The 14,034-nt window shown below is 43.3% G+C and overlaps 3 protein-coding genes across 6 annotated transcripts; 1 reads left to right on the forward strand and 2 right to left on the reverse strand.

The window, feature by feature from the left end:
• The first annotated feature begins 434 nt into the window (after nucleotides 1–434).
• On the forward strand, nucleotides 435–11,062 carry LOC108093896 (SPARC-related modular calcium-binding protein 2). 4 transcript variants are annotated; one of them, XM_017194254.1, is made up of 11 exons: nucleotides 435–450; nucleotides 4,379–4,664; nucleotides 7,528–7,687; nucleotides 7,926–8,428; nucleotides 8,488–8,602; nucleotides 8,731–9,012; nucleotides 9,324–9,454; nucleotides 9,518–9,810; nucleotides 9,990–10,124; nucleotides 10,186–10,325; nucleotides 10,381–11,062. In XM_017194254.1, the coding sequence occupies exons 2-11, from the start codon at nucleotides 4,590–4,592 to the stop codon at nucleotides 10,440–10,442; spliced, it is 1,896 nt and encodes a 631-aa protein (XP_017049743.1). In that variant the 5' UTR covers nucleotides 435–450; nucleotides 4,379–4,589; the 3' UTR covers nucleotides 10,443–11,062. The 4 variants fall into 4 exon arrangements, with proteins under 4 accessions (XP_017049743.1, XP_017049742.1, XP_017049744.1 ...); XM_017194253.1 differs by lacking the exon at nucleotides 435–450 and having other exon boundaries at nucleotides 4,182–4,664; XM_017194255.1 differs by lacking the exon at nucleotides 435–450 and having other exon boundaries at nucleotides 4,182–4,664; nucleotides 9,363–9,454.
• On the reverse strand, nucleotides 1,589–2,004 carry LOC108093897 (defensin). Its single transcript, XM_017194257.2, has one exon. The coding sequence runs from the start codon at nucleotides 1,990–1,992 to the stop codon at nucleotides 1,714–1,716; it is 279 nt and encodes a 92-aa protein (XP_017049746.1). The 5' UTR covers nucleotides 1,993–2,004; the 3' UTR covers nucleotides 1,589–1,713.
• LOC108093895 (GPI ethanolamine phosphate transferase 1) lies at nucleotides 10,685–13,937 on the reverse strand. Its single transcript, XM_017194251.2, has 2 exons — nucleotides 13,056–13,937; nucleotides 10,685–13,002 (listed from the first exon to the last, which is right to left on the reverse strand). The coding sequence occupies exons 1-2, from the start codon at nucleotides 13,837–13,839 to the stop codon at nucleotides 11,102–11,104; spliced, it is 2,685 nt and encodes an 894-aa protein (XP_017049740.1). The 5' UTR covers nucleotides 13,840–13,937; the 3' UTR covers nucleotides 10,685–11,101.
• Nucleotides 13,938–14,034: the final 97 nt, after the last annotated feature.

Consider the following 14,034-nt stretch of genomic DNA (forward strand, 5'->3'; position numbering starts at 1 on the left):
CGATAGGTATTCCTGGCAATAGTCACTTTTGGTTATCAAAATATTTTATGGGTTACCATCTCTCGGGATATGTAGGTTCTTGAGTAATTAAATTCACTATAATTATTTTGAGAATAATTCGTACATAAAGCATGTGTTTTGTAAATATTTGGCACTAACAAGCCAAATTTATGGTATGCTGTTTTAACTGACTAAAATGGGTTTTCATTTAGATCAGCTTCTTATTTTTATTTCTTACTATCGATAAACAGAGCGCAAATTTCAAATTGGTCAGCATTGCAATTCGAAACTGTAAATATCACTCGGCTTTTCTCTTAGCTCCTGATCGGAAACGTCTGCCAATAATATACTATATAGTGAGCTGATAACTGAAGAGTCAGTTCTATTGGGATATTGCTCGCGAGTGGTTGCTGGGGTTTTTGGCTCGCCACGTGAGTTCACTGGCAAAACGTTCGTAAATTAAAGAAACCCACAATTCAGTCGCTCGCCGATAATTTCTACATACTCTTATTAACCATTGTAATTGGCGTTAATTAAGTGTCGTGTATGTCTCTCTCTGCGTGTTTCTCTTTCTTTTTCCCTTGTTTGTTTGCTGTGTCGATCGTTTTTAGACGACTGTTTGTTTGCTCGGTTAATTGATAAGAGCAAATTGTAGTCGCAATTTGCCATATTTACATAGCAAAACACTAGAAAAACCAAAATGCAACGGAAATTGTTGCTATTCCTTTTTAATTCGCAAAGGTTTAATTTTTTGACCCTGCAAAATGGATCGGTGCTGAGAGATAAGAGATCATTCATTGCGAATAATTTTATGAATGGATTCGATGCACGAGGAGAGTTTTAGTAAAATTATAATCTTATTTCTTATAAATTTAGGTTTTTTCATTTTATTTTTATTTACTTAATATTTAAACTGTGTTCATTACTTTTTTTTAAGTTGTTACGTGCAATGACAAAATCCGTTTACGCAGATCCCAATTCCTCTGCTAAAATCAAAACAAAATAATAAACAATCCCAAGTTTCACAGATGTCTGTTCGCCTTCGGGAGCGAACATTAACCTCCTGGATAGGATTCCCCGAAAGACCTTTCCATAGCTGTTGATCCTTGGCTTCCTGGGGAATATCTTGGGCCTGCATTACGCAAATCGCAGCTAATATTAGAGCCAGGATAAATTTGATCTTCATGGTGTATTGCAAAGTAGACGACTGTTTACCTGTTTCAATTTTCAATGGGCTTTTATAGTTAAATGAACTGCTGATAAAGATTGATTTAATAGTTGCAAAATTGTAAGATAGTGACAAAAACGGTTTCCGTTAAACGAATTTCTAGACATTGTCAAATAAAGCCGTAGAGTGACATAATGATAAAAAAAAACCATTCACTATTTTCTAAATAAAACTACGCAAGGGTGACACAAAGGTTGACTTTTATTTATTTTCAATATTTACACATATTCAGCTTGGCTTGAGGTACAAATCTTAAGAAAACTTCAAAGTTTGCCATTTGGCAAATGTCGATTTGTGGCAGAAATGAATTTTAAATACCTGAAAATGTATGATGTTTAATTCATAAAAAAATAGAATTGATTAAAGGAAACATTTTTTTAAATTCAGTTTATTTAAGGTACTTTATTCTTTTAATTGTTGGTTGAACAGGACTTTTTCATACTTGGTTTCTCGGAAAATTGTCAATTACCAGTTCTGGTACGAAATCACTTTCGGCAAACACAGACGGCCTTGTCGTTGCAATAACCCCCCTTGAACCGCCTGGCGACACAGTGGGCGGCACAGGCGGTATGGTTCCAGTTCCACTTGGAGAGCAGATCGCAGGTGGCTCGCTTTTGGCGACTGTGCTGCACTACCTGCTGGTGGGCATCCTGAATGTCCAGAAGAGAACCTGCCGGATAATTCTCCACCACGGCAACGGGTTGAGCCTGCACCATGCAAGCCATCAAAACCATAGCGAAAGCCAAAAGAGCAAAGATCTTCATGATGGATTGTCAGTGGTGGTACTGTTGTGACCTATCATGGTTTTCCTGAGTTTATATAGCAATCGCGTGGGCATATCGATTCGCCCAGGGAGTCCCAGTCGGTGACTTATTTGCCCATTGTCTCTTTTGCTATGCAGGAACACACGTCTCGGGGATTTTTAATATTTGTAGATCACTGGCAAATGGGAGAAACCCCTGTATAGAGCATTAATTTTATTCGGTTTGCTCTGAGAATATTGACAATCTTTGAAGATAAGAATGGAGTTTTATAGGCAAAGCAAATCGTTGTAATAAGTCATGATTACTTTTCGAGTTGTTTACGGCACACTCATTTAAGAACTTTACGAGAAGTTATTCTCTAAACAAGTCTTCAGTCATCTCAAAAATTTAAGTATTTATGTATGTATTTGTTCAGAAAATGTAAAACTTCCCTTAAACCCTTTTGTTTCAGGATATGCCAAAAACATAGAAACAAACACACATACCACTAGGCCCGAATAGTTTATATTCGCTGATCTAGGGAAATTGTGCCGATTTCAAGCTAACTGTTTCATTGAGTACCAGTTAAAGGGCTGCGCACTCAGATCCACAGACACAGTGAGATACGCAGATCCACAGATACACAAACACAGGCGACAATAAATAATTTCTACCGAAAAGTCTCTTCATAAAGCCAGGCAAATAAACAAACAAGAATCACACAATGATTAGTTGGGCACACAGCGGCCGGGGCGGGAGTTCTTGTATCTGTATCCGTATCGTGCATCTATATCTGTATCTGCATCTGGTTCTGAACCCAGTCGAGCTGACAATCCCGACAATCCCGATCGAATCCCACGACCGGGGTTTTTTTTTTAACTTGCTCCTTGGCTGGCCGCTGGCCGCTGGCCGTTGCCTGTTTACCTTTGTTATCGACCAGGTTGTCTTGTCTTGCATTTTGGCGTCATACTGTCTGCCAGTCCACTCCACTTGAGTTTTCACCCCGCCCCTTTTAACCGTCTAGCGTCTTCTTCGTTTAGCCATCTTTACACGGAGAGAAAGTATTATATACATGAAGTAATTTGTACAAGTTTTGAACCGGGTTAACTCTGAGATTTTGTATTTCCTAAGGGATTGAGTGCAATATTTTTGTAGGTATCAGAAGTTAATCAGAAGATAAACCCCATATTTGGTGCTAAAGATCTCGAAGATAAAATAAGATTCCCCGCAGTTCAAAAATTTATCTAGTTATGTGCATATTTTTTCGAAGTGCATGTACGATCGCCGAAGAAGGCCACAAAACGGAGTGTGGCACAGCCGAAAACAATGCGGAGGCAGGGGCGGGTGTTCGGTGGGTTGGGGTACAAGGAGTGAGAGGGGTATAAGATAGACAGAAGGAGGGGGCAGTTATCGCCGCCGTCAGACTGTCTGGCAGGTTTCACACTGAAACGGAGGCGAGGACCGGCAACGCTACCTTCACCTCCGCCTCCGTCTCCTCGAAATCCTCTCCAGTCGGACTCCTTGGCCAGCGGCTCTATAAATCACAGGAGCGGGGCCCTCGGCGGCTCACGTTTTCCCCCGACCCCCCACCTTTGCCACCCCTGCCCCTCACTCGATGGCTGAGCAGCTGGTGCAACTGTTGGCCGCTTTGTTTTAGACGTTTTTTGTTGCTTTTGTTGGTGAGGCAACCTCTTGAGATGCACAAAGGAAGATAAATTTCACACGCACACACAAGTGCTCTCTCTGTCTGCCGGTGTGTGAATGTGATCGTTTTTATGCTGCTGCAGTGAAGTTTGCCTAAGTAAACCAAATCAATTAGTAATAGAAAAATAAATAGTACCTATATACATATGTATAGAAAAATAACATAAATATTTAAAAAATTTATTGTAAATATCTGTATCTGAAATTAAGTCAAAATATGGAGTCAATTGCTTTATGTTTCTTCTTAGAGGGTTTTCACTGTCCTAGCTGTGCAGTGTCCAAGAGTCGAAGTGGCAAAGATAAGATATTGGAAGCGACACGCCAGACACTCTGGCGGCGACGGGATACCGCTCTCTTTGGTTTCGATGCCGATTCTTCGCCCACAACCTCTCTCTGGGGGACCTGGGGCCTCTCTCCTCTCCTCTTCTCGTCTCTCCTCTCCTCTCCTCTAGTCTCTGCTCCGCTCTTGTGTTTTGGGCCACTCCACTCCAAGGCAAATGGCCAGTCGTGTGTGGAACTCGACTACGATCGGTTGGTTTTTGGCCTGGTCCGCAGCTCAGTGCTCCTCGCTTCTTCTTGATTATTTTCGGGCCGTTTTCCAATCGAAACGAACCAAAATCGCACACATAAAGACACACATTATATAAACAGAAGATCCACAACACCTTAATGCACACGAACACACCTCTCGCACTATAAATAGCCCACGGAAATTGGTAAATAAATAAATCGGAGAGCGGCAAAGTAAAAGTTCTAGGAAGAAAATCTAATTGCGACTTTGCAAAAATGATGGTGAAATAAGCGAAAAACATTGATTATAATGAGTGAAAAGCACTTAATGTAACAACGCGCGTACTTAAACGAATCCGTAACCACAAGAACAGTTAATTGTCGAAATCGAGCTGCAAAGCGAAATGTTGGCGAGATGTGTTTTGTTGGTCACCTGGCTGGCGGTCTTCTTTGCGACTGGAAAAAGTGATGATCAGTTGGTAAGTAAGGAGATATTCAAAAATTAAGCTTAATTAGACTCCGTTTGCCCAATTAAGAATGATTTATTTTATTTTAAGAATCAGTTCCCCAAACCTCTTAGGGCACCAACTAAAGGTCTAAAGACTTTGTTAAAAGAATGTGATATTTTAATAATTTAATTTACTTACAAAAAAATACAGTCCTTCTAAGGAGAATTCTCTTGGGTAATCAATTTGCAGCTCAGCTTAAAATCGCATAAAGAATAATTGTGGGGTTGTAGCGTGCCCAGCAAAACTTTCTGCAAAGACATACAAATGATCACTTCGTAAATCCCAAGAAAACACTTGAATATTCCAGGTATCAAAGGTACCAAAAGTCAGACAAAGAAGAATCTGCGGCTGTTGTTCTTCTCATTCTCCTCCTCTTTCTCCAGCTTGTTCGCCGCCGCGCTGTCTGCCAAACTCCGAAAAGAGAGTCTGCCGGCTCCGTTCTTCTCTCCTCTGCGACTCTTCTCCAGTCTTTAAACCCACACCTTGATTTTTGTTTTTGTTTCATCTGACCGACGGACGAACGTGTTTCTTGTTCCTGCTGAAAAGAAGAAGAATAATAAGAGAAGTTGCAAAAAGGAGCACACAAAATGGTCACAAGTCAAAAGCGATTTCTTTTCTCAGCTTTTTTGCTCATCTTTTTCTATACCTTGCAAATGCAATTAAAGTATCTTGTCAAAAGTACTTCAGATTTAAAATATATACTTAAATTCTAATCTAAAGAATTCGCATATTGTTTCCAACAAGAAGTAGTTTAGTTGAAGTATTCAACCACTATAATAATGTATCTGAAAGAGTATTCCAGCTTCTGTCTTTCCATCTAGCTGTCCTTTCTGGTTTTAATACTTTATTTTTTGCCAATGCCAATAAGCTGGCTGATGATGACAAAGTGTAAAGAAGTATTTAAAGTGTGGAGCTTGTTCTTCTGATTATTCTCCGCCCATCGCAGCCTCCACTCCACCTCCTCGTTCGGCGAGCGTGAGAACTGTCAGTCAATAATTTTGTCGATATCTTGGTAACAATCCTTGAGCTGTCTCCGTTTATAATTTGTGGCTCAAAGGGAATGGAAGACGGGGGTAAAAGGGTGCAACAAGGTGGGGATTTTTTAGTCCAGGCACGTTTTCGGGATAACGCCCTATTTAAAATATAGACAATCGCAAGCGAAGTTGTCATTTGCATTCCTAATCAGACATTTTCAGATGCAGAGGTATCGCAAAATGTATTTAAAAAGGGATTTATAAAAATATAATAGAAGTAAATGAGTATTGGTTATCTGCCTAGTTTAGGAATATTCAAATTTATTGAGAATTTCTTCAAGTTTTTTTATTGTTATTACTTTAGCACGAAAATTTAAATACATAAATAGGTTGAGTACTCAATTCTCAGGAAATACAATATTATTTTATGTGCACTCTTCGAACACATATTTGAGTATTTAAATCGATGTCTTGAATTTCCCAATGTGTTAATTGGCTAATGAGGTATCCGTGTTCGACTTCATAACCAGATGCCCCACACCTGAGTTCTGGGAACAGCCATCGGATCTGCCGACTGCAGCAATATAGTATGCCGTGTTTATATATGTTTGCCCGATATCTGTCTGTGCCCAGTTGGGAGTCGAAAATCACCTGCGCACTCCGATTTCCAGGCAGCGCGTGCTCTGCTGCCCACAAAAAGAATTCGAATTGTTTACAGACACTCTTCATTATATGTTGGGGCAACGAGATAACGATGGGACAGGTATTATTTGTGCTTCTCATAATTGTATAGCATTTCTTGTCGAGCTTCTGGTGTTCATATTCTTGAGGGTAAAATATTGATTGCTCGTTAGGGTTCTCCATAAAAGTACAATTACTAAGCTGGATTATACGGTTTCGATAGTTTTAATGGCTGTTTTATTATTTGATATTCCTCTCTTTTCGCCTTTCGTAAATTATAGAATATATTCCTTCTATGATATTCTACACCGCAAGTATTTATTAATATCTCAATTTAAAGGTTTTGTACTTGGGTTCGAATAAGCTGCCAAAATGAATAATTTGCAAAAATATTTAAATAACCAGAAATTCGTACACAAGTTCGACTTTTGATGCAAAGCTCACATACATTAACTTCCACGAGCACCTCAATTAGTATGCTATATCTTATCCGAAACATGTTTCAGTTATGGTACATTTAGATGGCTTGACGCATTTCACTTTTCAATAACAGCGAAAACTAATTAATGTCCGAGTGGCACGACAAATAAATATCTGTGGGCTGGCCGCAGCAAATTGGCGACAAAAGGCGCTGCACTGGCAAATCCCAAAGTGCTGGGCCTCCCCATCTATATATATATATATATAGATTCGTACATATAGATAAAGATATTTGCGATTTACATACAGACGTGTATGTGATTTTGTGGGCTAAACAAGAATTTGCTCACTCAGCAGCCAGTTGGTCGACGAGAGCAGCAGACTGCCATAATTTTGGTGCCGATTTTGGGGGCTGTGTATTCGCGATGCCGTTCGAGTTATGGGCCTGACAACTTTGATTTTCACATTAGCCGGGTAGCTGGTGGCTTGCCACCCCCGGAGCCCCTCCCCCTTTGGATGCAGCCCCTCCCTCCACACCTCAAAGCCCCTGTCACCACCGCCCCACCAGTCAGCCGTTGGCAACATTCGTATTCCAGTCAGCGAGGCAAAAAGCCCAGACGCTTGGCGACTCGCAGACCTGGCCACAAGTGCAGTAAATCATTTTACGCGTGTTTGAGCACCCCACCTTCTGGGGCTGCCATTTAGCCGAGACTCGGACTGACACCTACCCCGCCTTCCTCCGATCTCTCCCCCCGCAGATGAAGCTCCCCGCCTGCGCCGCCAAGCAGGGCGAGTGCGATGATAACGAGGGTCCCGTCTGCGGCACCGACGACCAAACCTATCCCACCAGGTGTCTCCTGCTGCGGGCCCAGTGCGGCGGCCATCAGGTGAGCCTGAAGTACGGCGGCCCCTGCAATCGTAAGTACATCATATCGTCTTCCTATACTCATACATATATAGTATGCAAAGCTCCAAGAATATAAATCCTTTCCAAGAGATAAAGATCTTAGCTATTAATACCAACTCTTTTGGATTAATTGCTGTTTCCAAAAAAAAACATTTAAAGCTTGAATTAATCCTTCGTTCAAGCAGTAAACTTTCTTTACCTATACCCCATCTACACTTTTATATTGTAATACATTATTTTATATTTCAGCTTGCTTGGAGGCGGTGAAATTCGCTCGTCGCCAGCAGAAACACGATCCCGGATACTTTGTGCCCAGGTGCAGGAAGGATGGCAACTATGCCGCGATCCAGTGCTACGGGAACAACGGATGTTGGTGCAGCGATAGCCAGGGCAACCCCATCGCGGATGACGGCAGGCAGTTCCGGCGGAAAGGAAAGCTCCGCTGCAGGGCCAATCGACGCGATCGTCGCCGGCTGGCCTCCCATCAGATTGGCTACAGTCCGGACACCTCTGCCTCCAAGGGCAGTTCCGAGGCGGGATCCACGGCCCATCGGCCCTGCAGCAAGTCGGATCGGATGATGTTCAACAGCAATCTGATGCGGATGTTCCGCAACGAGGCTCAGATCTTCTTCCGCCAGCCATCGATATCCGACTCCCACATCCTGGAGTGGAAGTTCTCCAAACTGGACACGAACGGCAACAAGTTGCTCGATCGCCAGGAGGTCAGGGAGCTGAAGAAGGTCCTCAGGCGGGTAAGTAATTTGTTTCTATTTCATTTTGCAATGCTAAGAGGGAATTCCTTTTGGTTTAGAACGTAAAACCACGACGATGTGGACGAACCTTTGGCAAATACTGTGATGTCACCAAGGATGCCAACCTCAATTGGCTGGAGTGGAGCATCTGTTTCACCAAAGAGATTCACAACCGTAAGTTGAAAGCCCATATCATGCTATAAATAAAGGAAAGTAGAATCTAACAGCATGTTAATTAACAATCACGATCCATGTTCTCGAACCTTTAAACCATCTTCCATATGTGTGTCACCTAAATCCAGGTAGTGCGATTGTTAATCTTCTGGCGAGCAGTGTAGCCACCGCCCCACCACACTCCACCCACTATAGCATCCACAACACCAACTCCAATGGCCACCACCGAGGTCCCACGAATACCAACACCATCGGTAGTGGCAGTCCTCACTTGTATTCCGAGGATGCGAGTGGCAGTGACGAGCACGAGGACAACTACGAGGACAGTGGCACGGGCTACGGCGGAGAGGAGGACGACTCTCAAGGAGCGGATCTGCCCAGCTCACGAACCCATATTCCATCATTATATAGTACGTAGAATTGTGAGCAAACTAACCAAAACCCAAAAACCTTACATAAATCATAAAAAATCGAAAATTCTATTGATCTATTGAGTTTTGTAAGAAGTATTAATTGAAAAGAAAATGAACTTTTTTATTTAAACAATTACATTTCCAACAATTCGTTTAAAAGTAATTTTTGTATACCTAAGAAGGATAGCATATATCATTTTCTGCATTTAAAATTCAGTTTTCCATTCATCAGTATGAGATAAGATCAGTTTGACCCCAAATTCATATTTTTTTTTTTGTGTTTGCTATCATTTTGCATGCTTCCAAAGGACAGAATAAAATGTATGTCAACGCGCAAATCTTTACAGTGTTGAACTCCAAGCCAGAGGCAACAAGCCAGGACATTGAGAACGACTCCAGCTGCTGGACGGATCAAACGGTCACCCTGGAAGAGCAGGGCGTAAGTATTGCAATTCCCATAACATCACACCTGGATTTAAATATTCACATTTTAATCCAATAGCACGGCGGAAAGAACGTTCTGTTTGTGCCGCAATGCCTGCAGGATGGTCGGTATCAGCCCATCCAGTGCTACACCTCCACCACCTCCTCCACCACAACCTCGTACTGCTGGTGCGTCAACGAGGATACGGGCAAGAGCATCCCGGGCACATCGGTGAAGAACAGGAGGCCGCAGTGCGACGAGAACGTGGCGGTGCGACCCATGAAGGGATGCACCGAGCCGCGCAAGACGCAGTTCCTTAAGGAGTTGAAGGCCTACCTCAACACCTCACTCCTGCCCAGCAGCACCACCAGGTAGGATAAACTGTGTTTATTATGTTATTATTCTCTCAGATAAGTAGAAGATCTACTTCCTTTCTTAACTGAAGTGTAAGCACAATTAAATAAATTACTTTGGAAGGGGTTATATGTTGGACAAATCAATTAAATACCTATATTATAAAACTATTTTTTGTATTCCCAAAATATCATAGTACCAACACCACCATGTGGAAGACGGAAGATGAGCGAATCGCCACGCTGAGTTTTGTCTATCTGGACAAGAACAAAAACAAGTCGTGGGATCGCCGCGAGTGGAAAAACTTCCGTGATTTGGTCACCAGTGCCAGGTAAGCCAATCTATTGAAACCCTTCCTGCAAAAAGTTCACAAATAGTATCCCGTTCCACAGCAATCTGCGCAGATGTGGCAAGAAGATGCCGCGCTACTGCGACGCCAATGGGGACAAGAAGATCTCGCTGGCCGAGTGGCTCAACTGCCTGCAAGCAACTCCGCGGGAAAGTGCCACCACCGCCAAACCGGCGCAGTCAAGTGGGTGAAACTATCATTAACTAAATATAAAATACTTATTCATATTAAATTCTAGATGAGACGGCCAGTCCAAAGCTTCAGGGAGTTAACCCGGTGGAGCGATATCTGAAAGATTAACTGGGAAGGGCGATTCTCTATTTGTGCTGCTGCTACTACTACTCATTAGATGTCGTTGTGCCATGACACACACAAAACCACACGAAAACACACCCTACCACCCACCACCCACAAAAGGGTGGGTCGATTTATAAATGTTGAATATAGACATTTCCGCAATTTAAATTTTGTTCTAAAGAAACATAATTTCAACCTTGGAGAACTAAAAAATACACTTATACAATAGATTTTTGTTCAATATGTTTTAAATTTTGTAAGACACTCATCAAGTTTATTTTACAAGATTATTTAGTATCAATTATCTATTCAATATACAAGAGGTAGAAGTATAATTCTATAGCTTCCGATCAAACTTAAGTCAATTTTTAATTAAGTCATTCTATGCAGATAAAATACTTTTCATTACAATTTCTTGTCAAATCCTTTGAGTATAGATAGAAAGTTTTCTTTGGTTTTTAAAGAACTAAAAACTATCATTTTTATATACAAAAAATCGATCCACCCTGACCCTTACCTACACACAGACACATTCCTAGCATTAGATTCTATAATTTACAAGTGTATGCTACTAATTCTTAATTAGTGTTGTAAATATTATCGGATATAAATGTTTAAGCGTAGCCAACAGTTTTCTCAAGGCGGTTTATGGCTGGTTCGGGTTAGTGATTCTTGGCACTGATCACCTCCCAGTGGATGAGGCGTAACGGCAGACTTCTTATGTTGATTTCCTCCCAAGGGAGTACCAGCAGCAGCTGCTTGGCGGCATAGAACAGCACGAGGATGACCAACGTAGTAACTTCCATGATGACAAAATGCGATATTGAGGTGCCGATGTCCAGCCAGGATCCCTGGTTACGCACTAGGAACAGGAAGTTCAGACCCATCACATCGCAGATGAGCAGCAGGCAGATGAATATCTGCTCCTCGTGCTGGCGGACAAACTCGCTCTGGGCATAGACCACCGACATGATCAGCACCACCGGCACGAGAAGCTTCAGCAGCACCAGGCCCATGATCACAAACGGAGCAAAGTGGCTGAGGTAGCAGCGAGCGATGTTGGGATCAAAGGAGCTGATGGAGGCTATGTTGCCCGAACCAAAGAGCGAGAAGAAAGTGTACAGGAGCAGAGTGAAGGCCAGTCGGAGCACCGACTTCTCCGCCTGTGCATTCTGGGCACTCAGCGATATACTCAGCTCTAGTGTCAGTAGTTGGACAAATACAGCCTCGTATGAGGTGCATAATGTGGCGTACAGGGATCCCAAATTAAAGCCAATCTGGGCCAGACGCAATTCCAGTCTTGATTCTTTGCTCAGCACAACAGATGCGAAGGCGTATACCAGGAACACCCAGCTGGTTACATTAAGGGGTAAAGGAATGTTTCTCCCGTGTGAGTGCAGATAGGCACACAAAATGGTTTGTAGGAGGATCAGAGCATTGAAGAATTTTGTGTGATTGCTGTAGCTTAATCTCGTCCTTGTCTTCCAAAGTGAGTTCAGGAGAATCACAATTACCCCAGCTCCAAGTAGGTAACCATTCTGATAGCCCACTGACAGCGGAAGCAGGGGGAAGAAGGCCAGGACTACGACCAACGTTAACCAGGTGAAAAAATCCCTCGACTTGGGCTCGAAGTTACTCCAGCCATTATAGCAGGCGAAGACGAAGAACGAGAGCGAGATCAGGCGGCGCTCAAAAAAGGTGAATACCATCAGCTCCGCACAAGCTATAATCAATATGAGCTGCCACATTGTGGTCTTCAAGGCTGGAGCACTGTACGCCGATGCTGGTGAGGAGGAGAAGCAAAGATTCCATGGCTGCAAAGCCTTCAGCCAGACGAAGAACGGGAGCAAAAGATAAAACGATATATCCAGGGGTGTTCCTTGGCCCAGCAGAAATAGCACTAACAGCACCACAGAAGTTCCAAGGCTCGTTCTTACGGTTTTTGTGCTCCTCTCCAGAATGAGCTCTACTTTACCGGCCCGGTTCCGAGTCAACAATCGGTACAAATAGAAAATCCATCCGAGGAATGTTGAAGTGGTGCACAGTAGGAGAGCTCTACGGTAATAACCATGGTAGTAGTCAATGCCGTCGAGGGCTTGTGCCATAATGACTTGACTCCTAGCCAATGCTTTTGTATATTCCCTGTTCTTCTGCAGCTTTACAATGCTGTCCTTGTAACTTTTGATTGCTTCCGTGGAGAGAACATTAAACTCGGATAAAACCATCGCAAACATTCCTTTTTTGTGTACCTCTTGAAGGGCTACATATTGCTCCAGCAACTGCAGAGCGTTCAAATAGTTCGCTATTGCCTCGTACTCCTTGCTGACATTCATGTAGCCTATGGGCAGCGTTCCAAAGTTGTTCATTGGCGGAGCCAGGCCCACCAAGGCGGACATCAAGGGTGTGAGCTGTGCCTGCTCCAGTTCGTACATTGGCATCGCGGGACCTTCATTGTTGGGCATAAATGTGCGGCCTCCGGGATTGGGAGCTGTCCTGGCAACTCCTGCGCCCCACAGTACAAAAGGCGTGTCCGTTTCATGGAGCGACCCAGCTCCATGCGCTCCTGTACAACAGAGTTTGAGTTAGTTTGATAAAGTAAAGTTCTATATCGCATACCTGAATCAGTCATTCCATGGTCAGCTGTCAGTAGGTAAGCGGTTCGCTTGTCTGGAAACACCCGCTCGAACTCCTGATAGATTTCGTAAACTCCTTTTTCCGTCTTGTCAACGGTCTCTCGAAACTTCGGTGATCCCGGCTTGTGCACATGTCCCGAGGTGTCCAAGCCCAGGAGATGCAGAAAGAATACCACATTCTTTGACTGCTGCAGAGACTCACTCTTGTCCTGGAGCAACAACTTGACTCGCTTAAAGACCCACTCATCCAGTTCGTAGGCATTGTATCCCGGCGAGAAGTCCAGGTCGTCGAAGTAGGAACGGAAATGCATGTTCTCCCCTTTCGAGATTTTTGAGAACACATGAAGCACATCTTCGGCGCCCCAAGCGTATGTCTGTGAGCTCCGATTGAATACCGTATCGAAGTCGATGGGGTTTCTCTTCCAACCACGCAGCACTGCGGATGGATCTTCGTACAAACCGGCGATCAGGGTTATATGCCCGGGTCGCGTTTCCGTGGGCACACGAGTGCGTGAGACGCCCACCATGCCCTCACGCAGGAAGATCTCGCGCAGGTGCGGCACATAGCGGCAATTTTCCTCAAAGAAGGAGTCAGCGCGGAATCCGTCCAACACGATTAGAACTAAGCGATTCGCCGGTGGCTCCAATCCGTAGAATAATGGACGCTTCTGGGGAGTCAAGCCCGTAATCACCGGTGAACGAAAGTAGATCACAAATATTGAGCCCAGGAGCAGTACGTGGACCACCAGGGCGTAGGGAATCCACATCTTGGCCGCAATGTTTGTTTTCAAATGCCAATCAGCTGTCAGGGGGAGTGAGTAAGCGCCCGATATCGATACAGGCAGTCAGTAATGGCAGAAATTTTAGAGCTAGTGTAAAATGTAAAATAGCTAGAAATGTCAAAAATCTATTTTTACAGTAAGGAAAATGATTAAGAGAGATTTTTATATTTATCTTGTTTT

The sequence above is a fragment of the Drosophila ficusphila genome, unplaced genomic scaffold (assembly GCF_018152265.1).
Source record: "Drosophila ficusphila isolate 14025-0441.05 unplaced genomic scaffold, ASM1815226v1 contig_414, whole genome shotgun sequence".
Taxonomy (NCBI): domain Eukaryota; kingdom Metazoa; phylum Arthropoda; class Insecta; order Diptera; family Drosophilidae; genus Drosophila; species Drosophila ficusphila.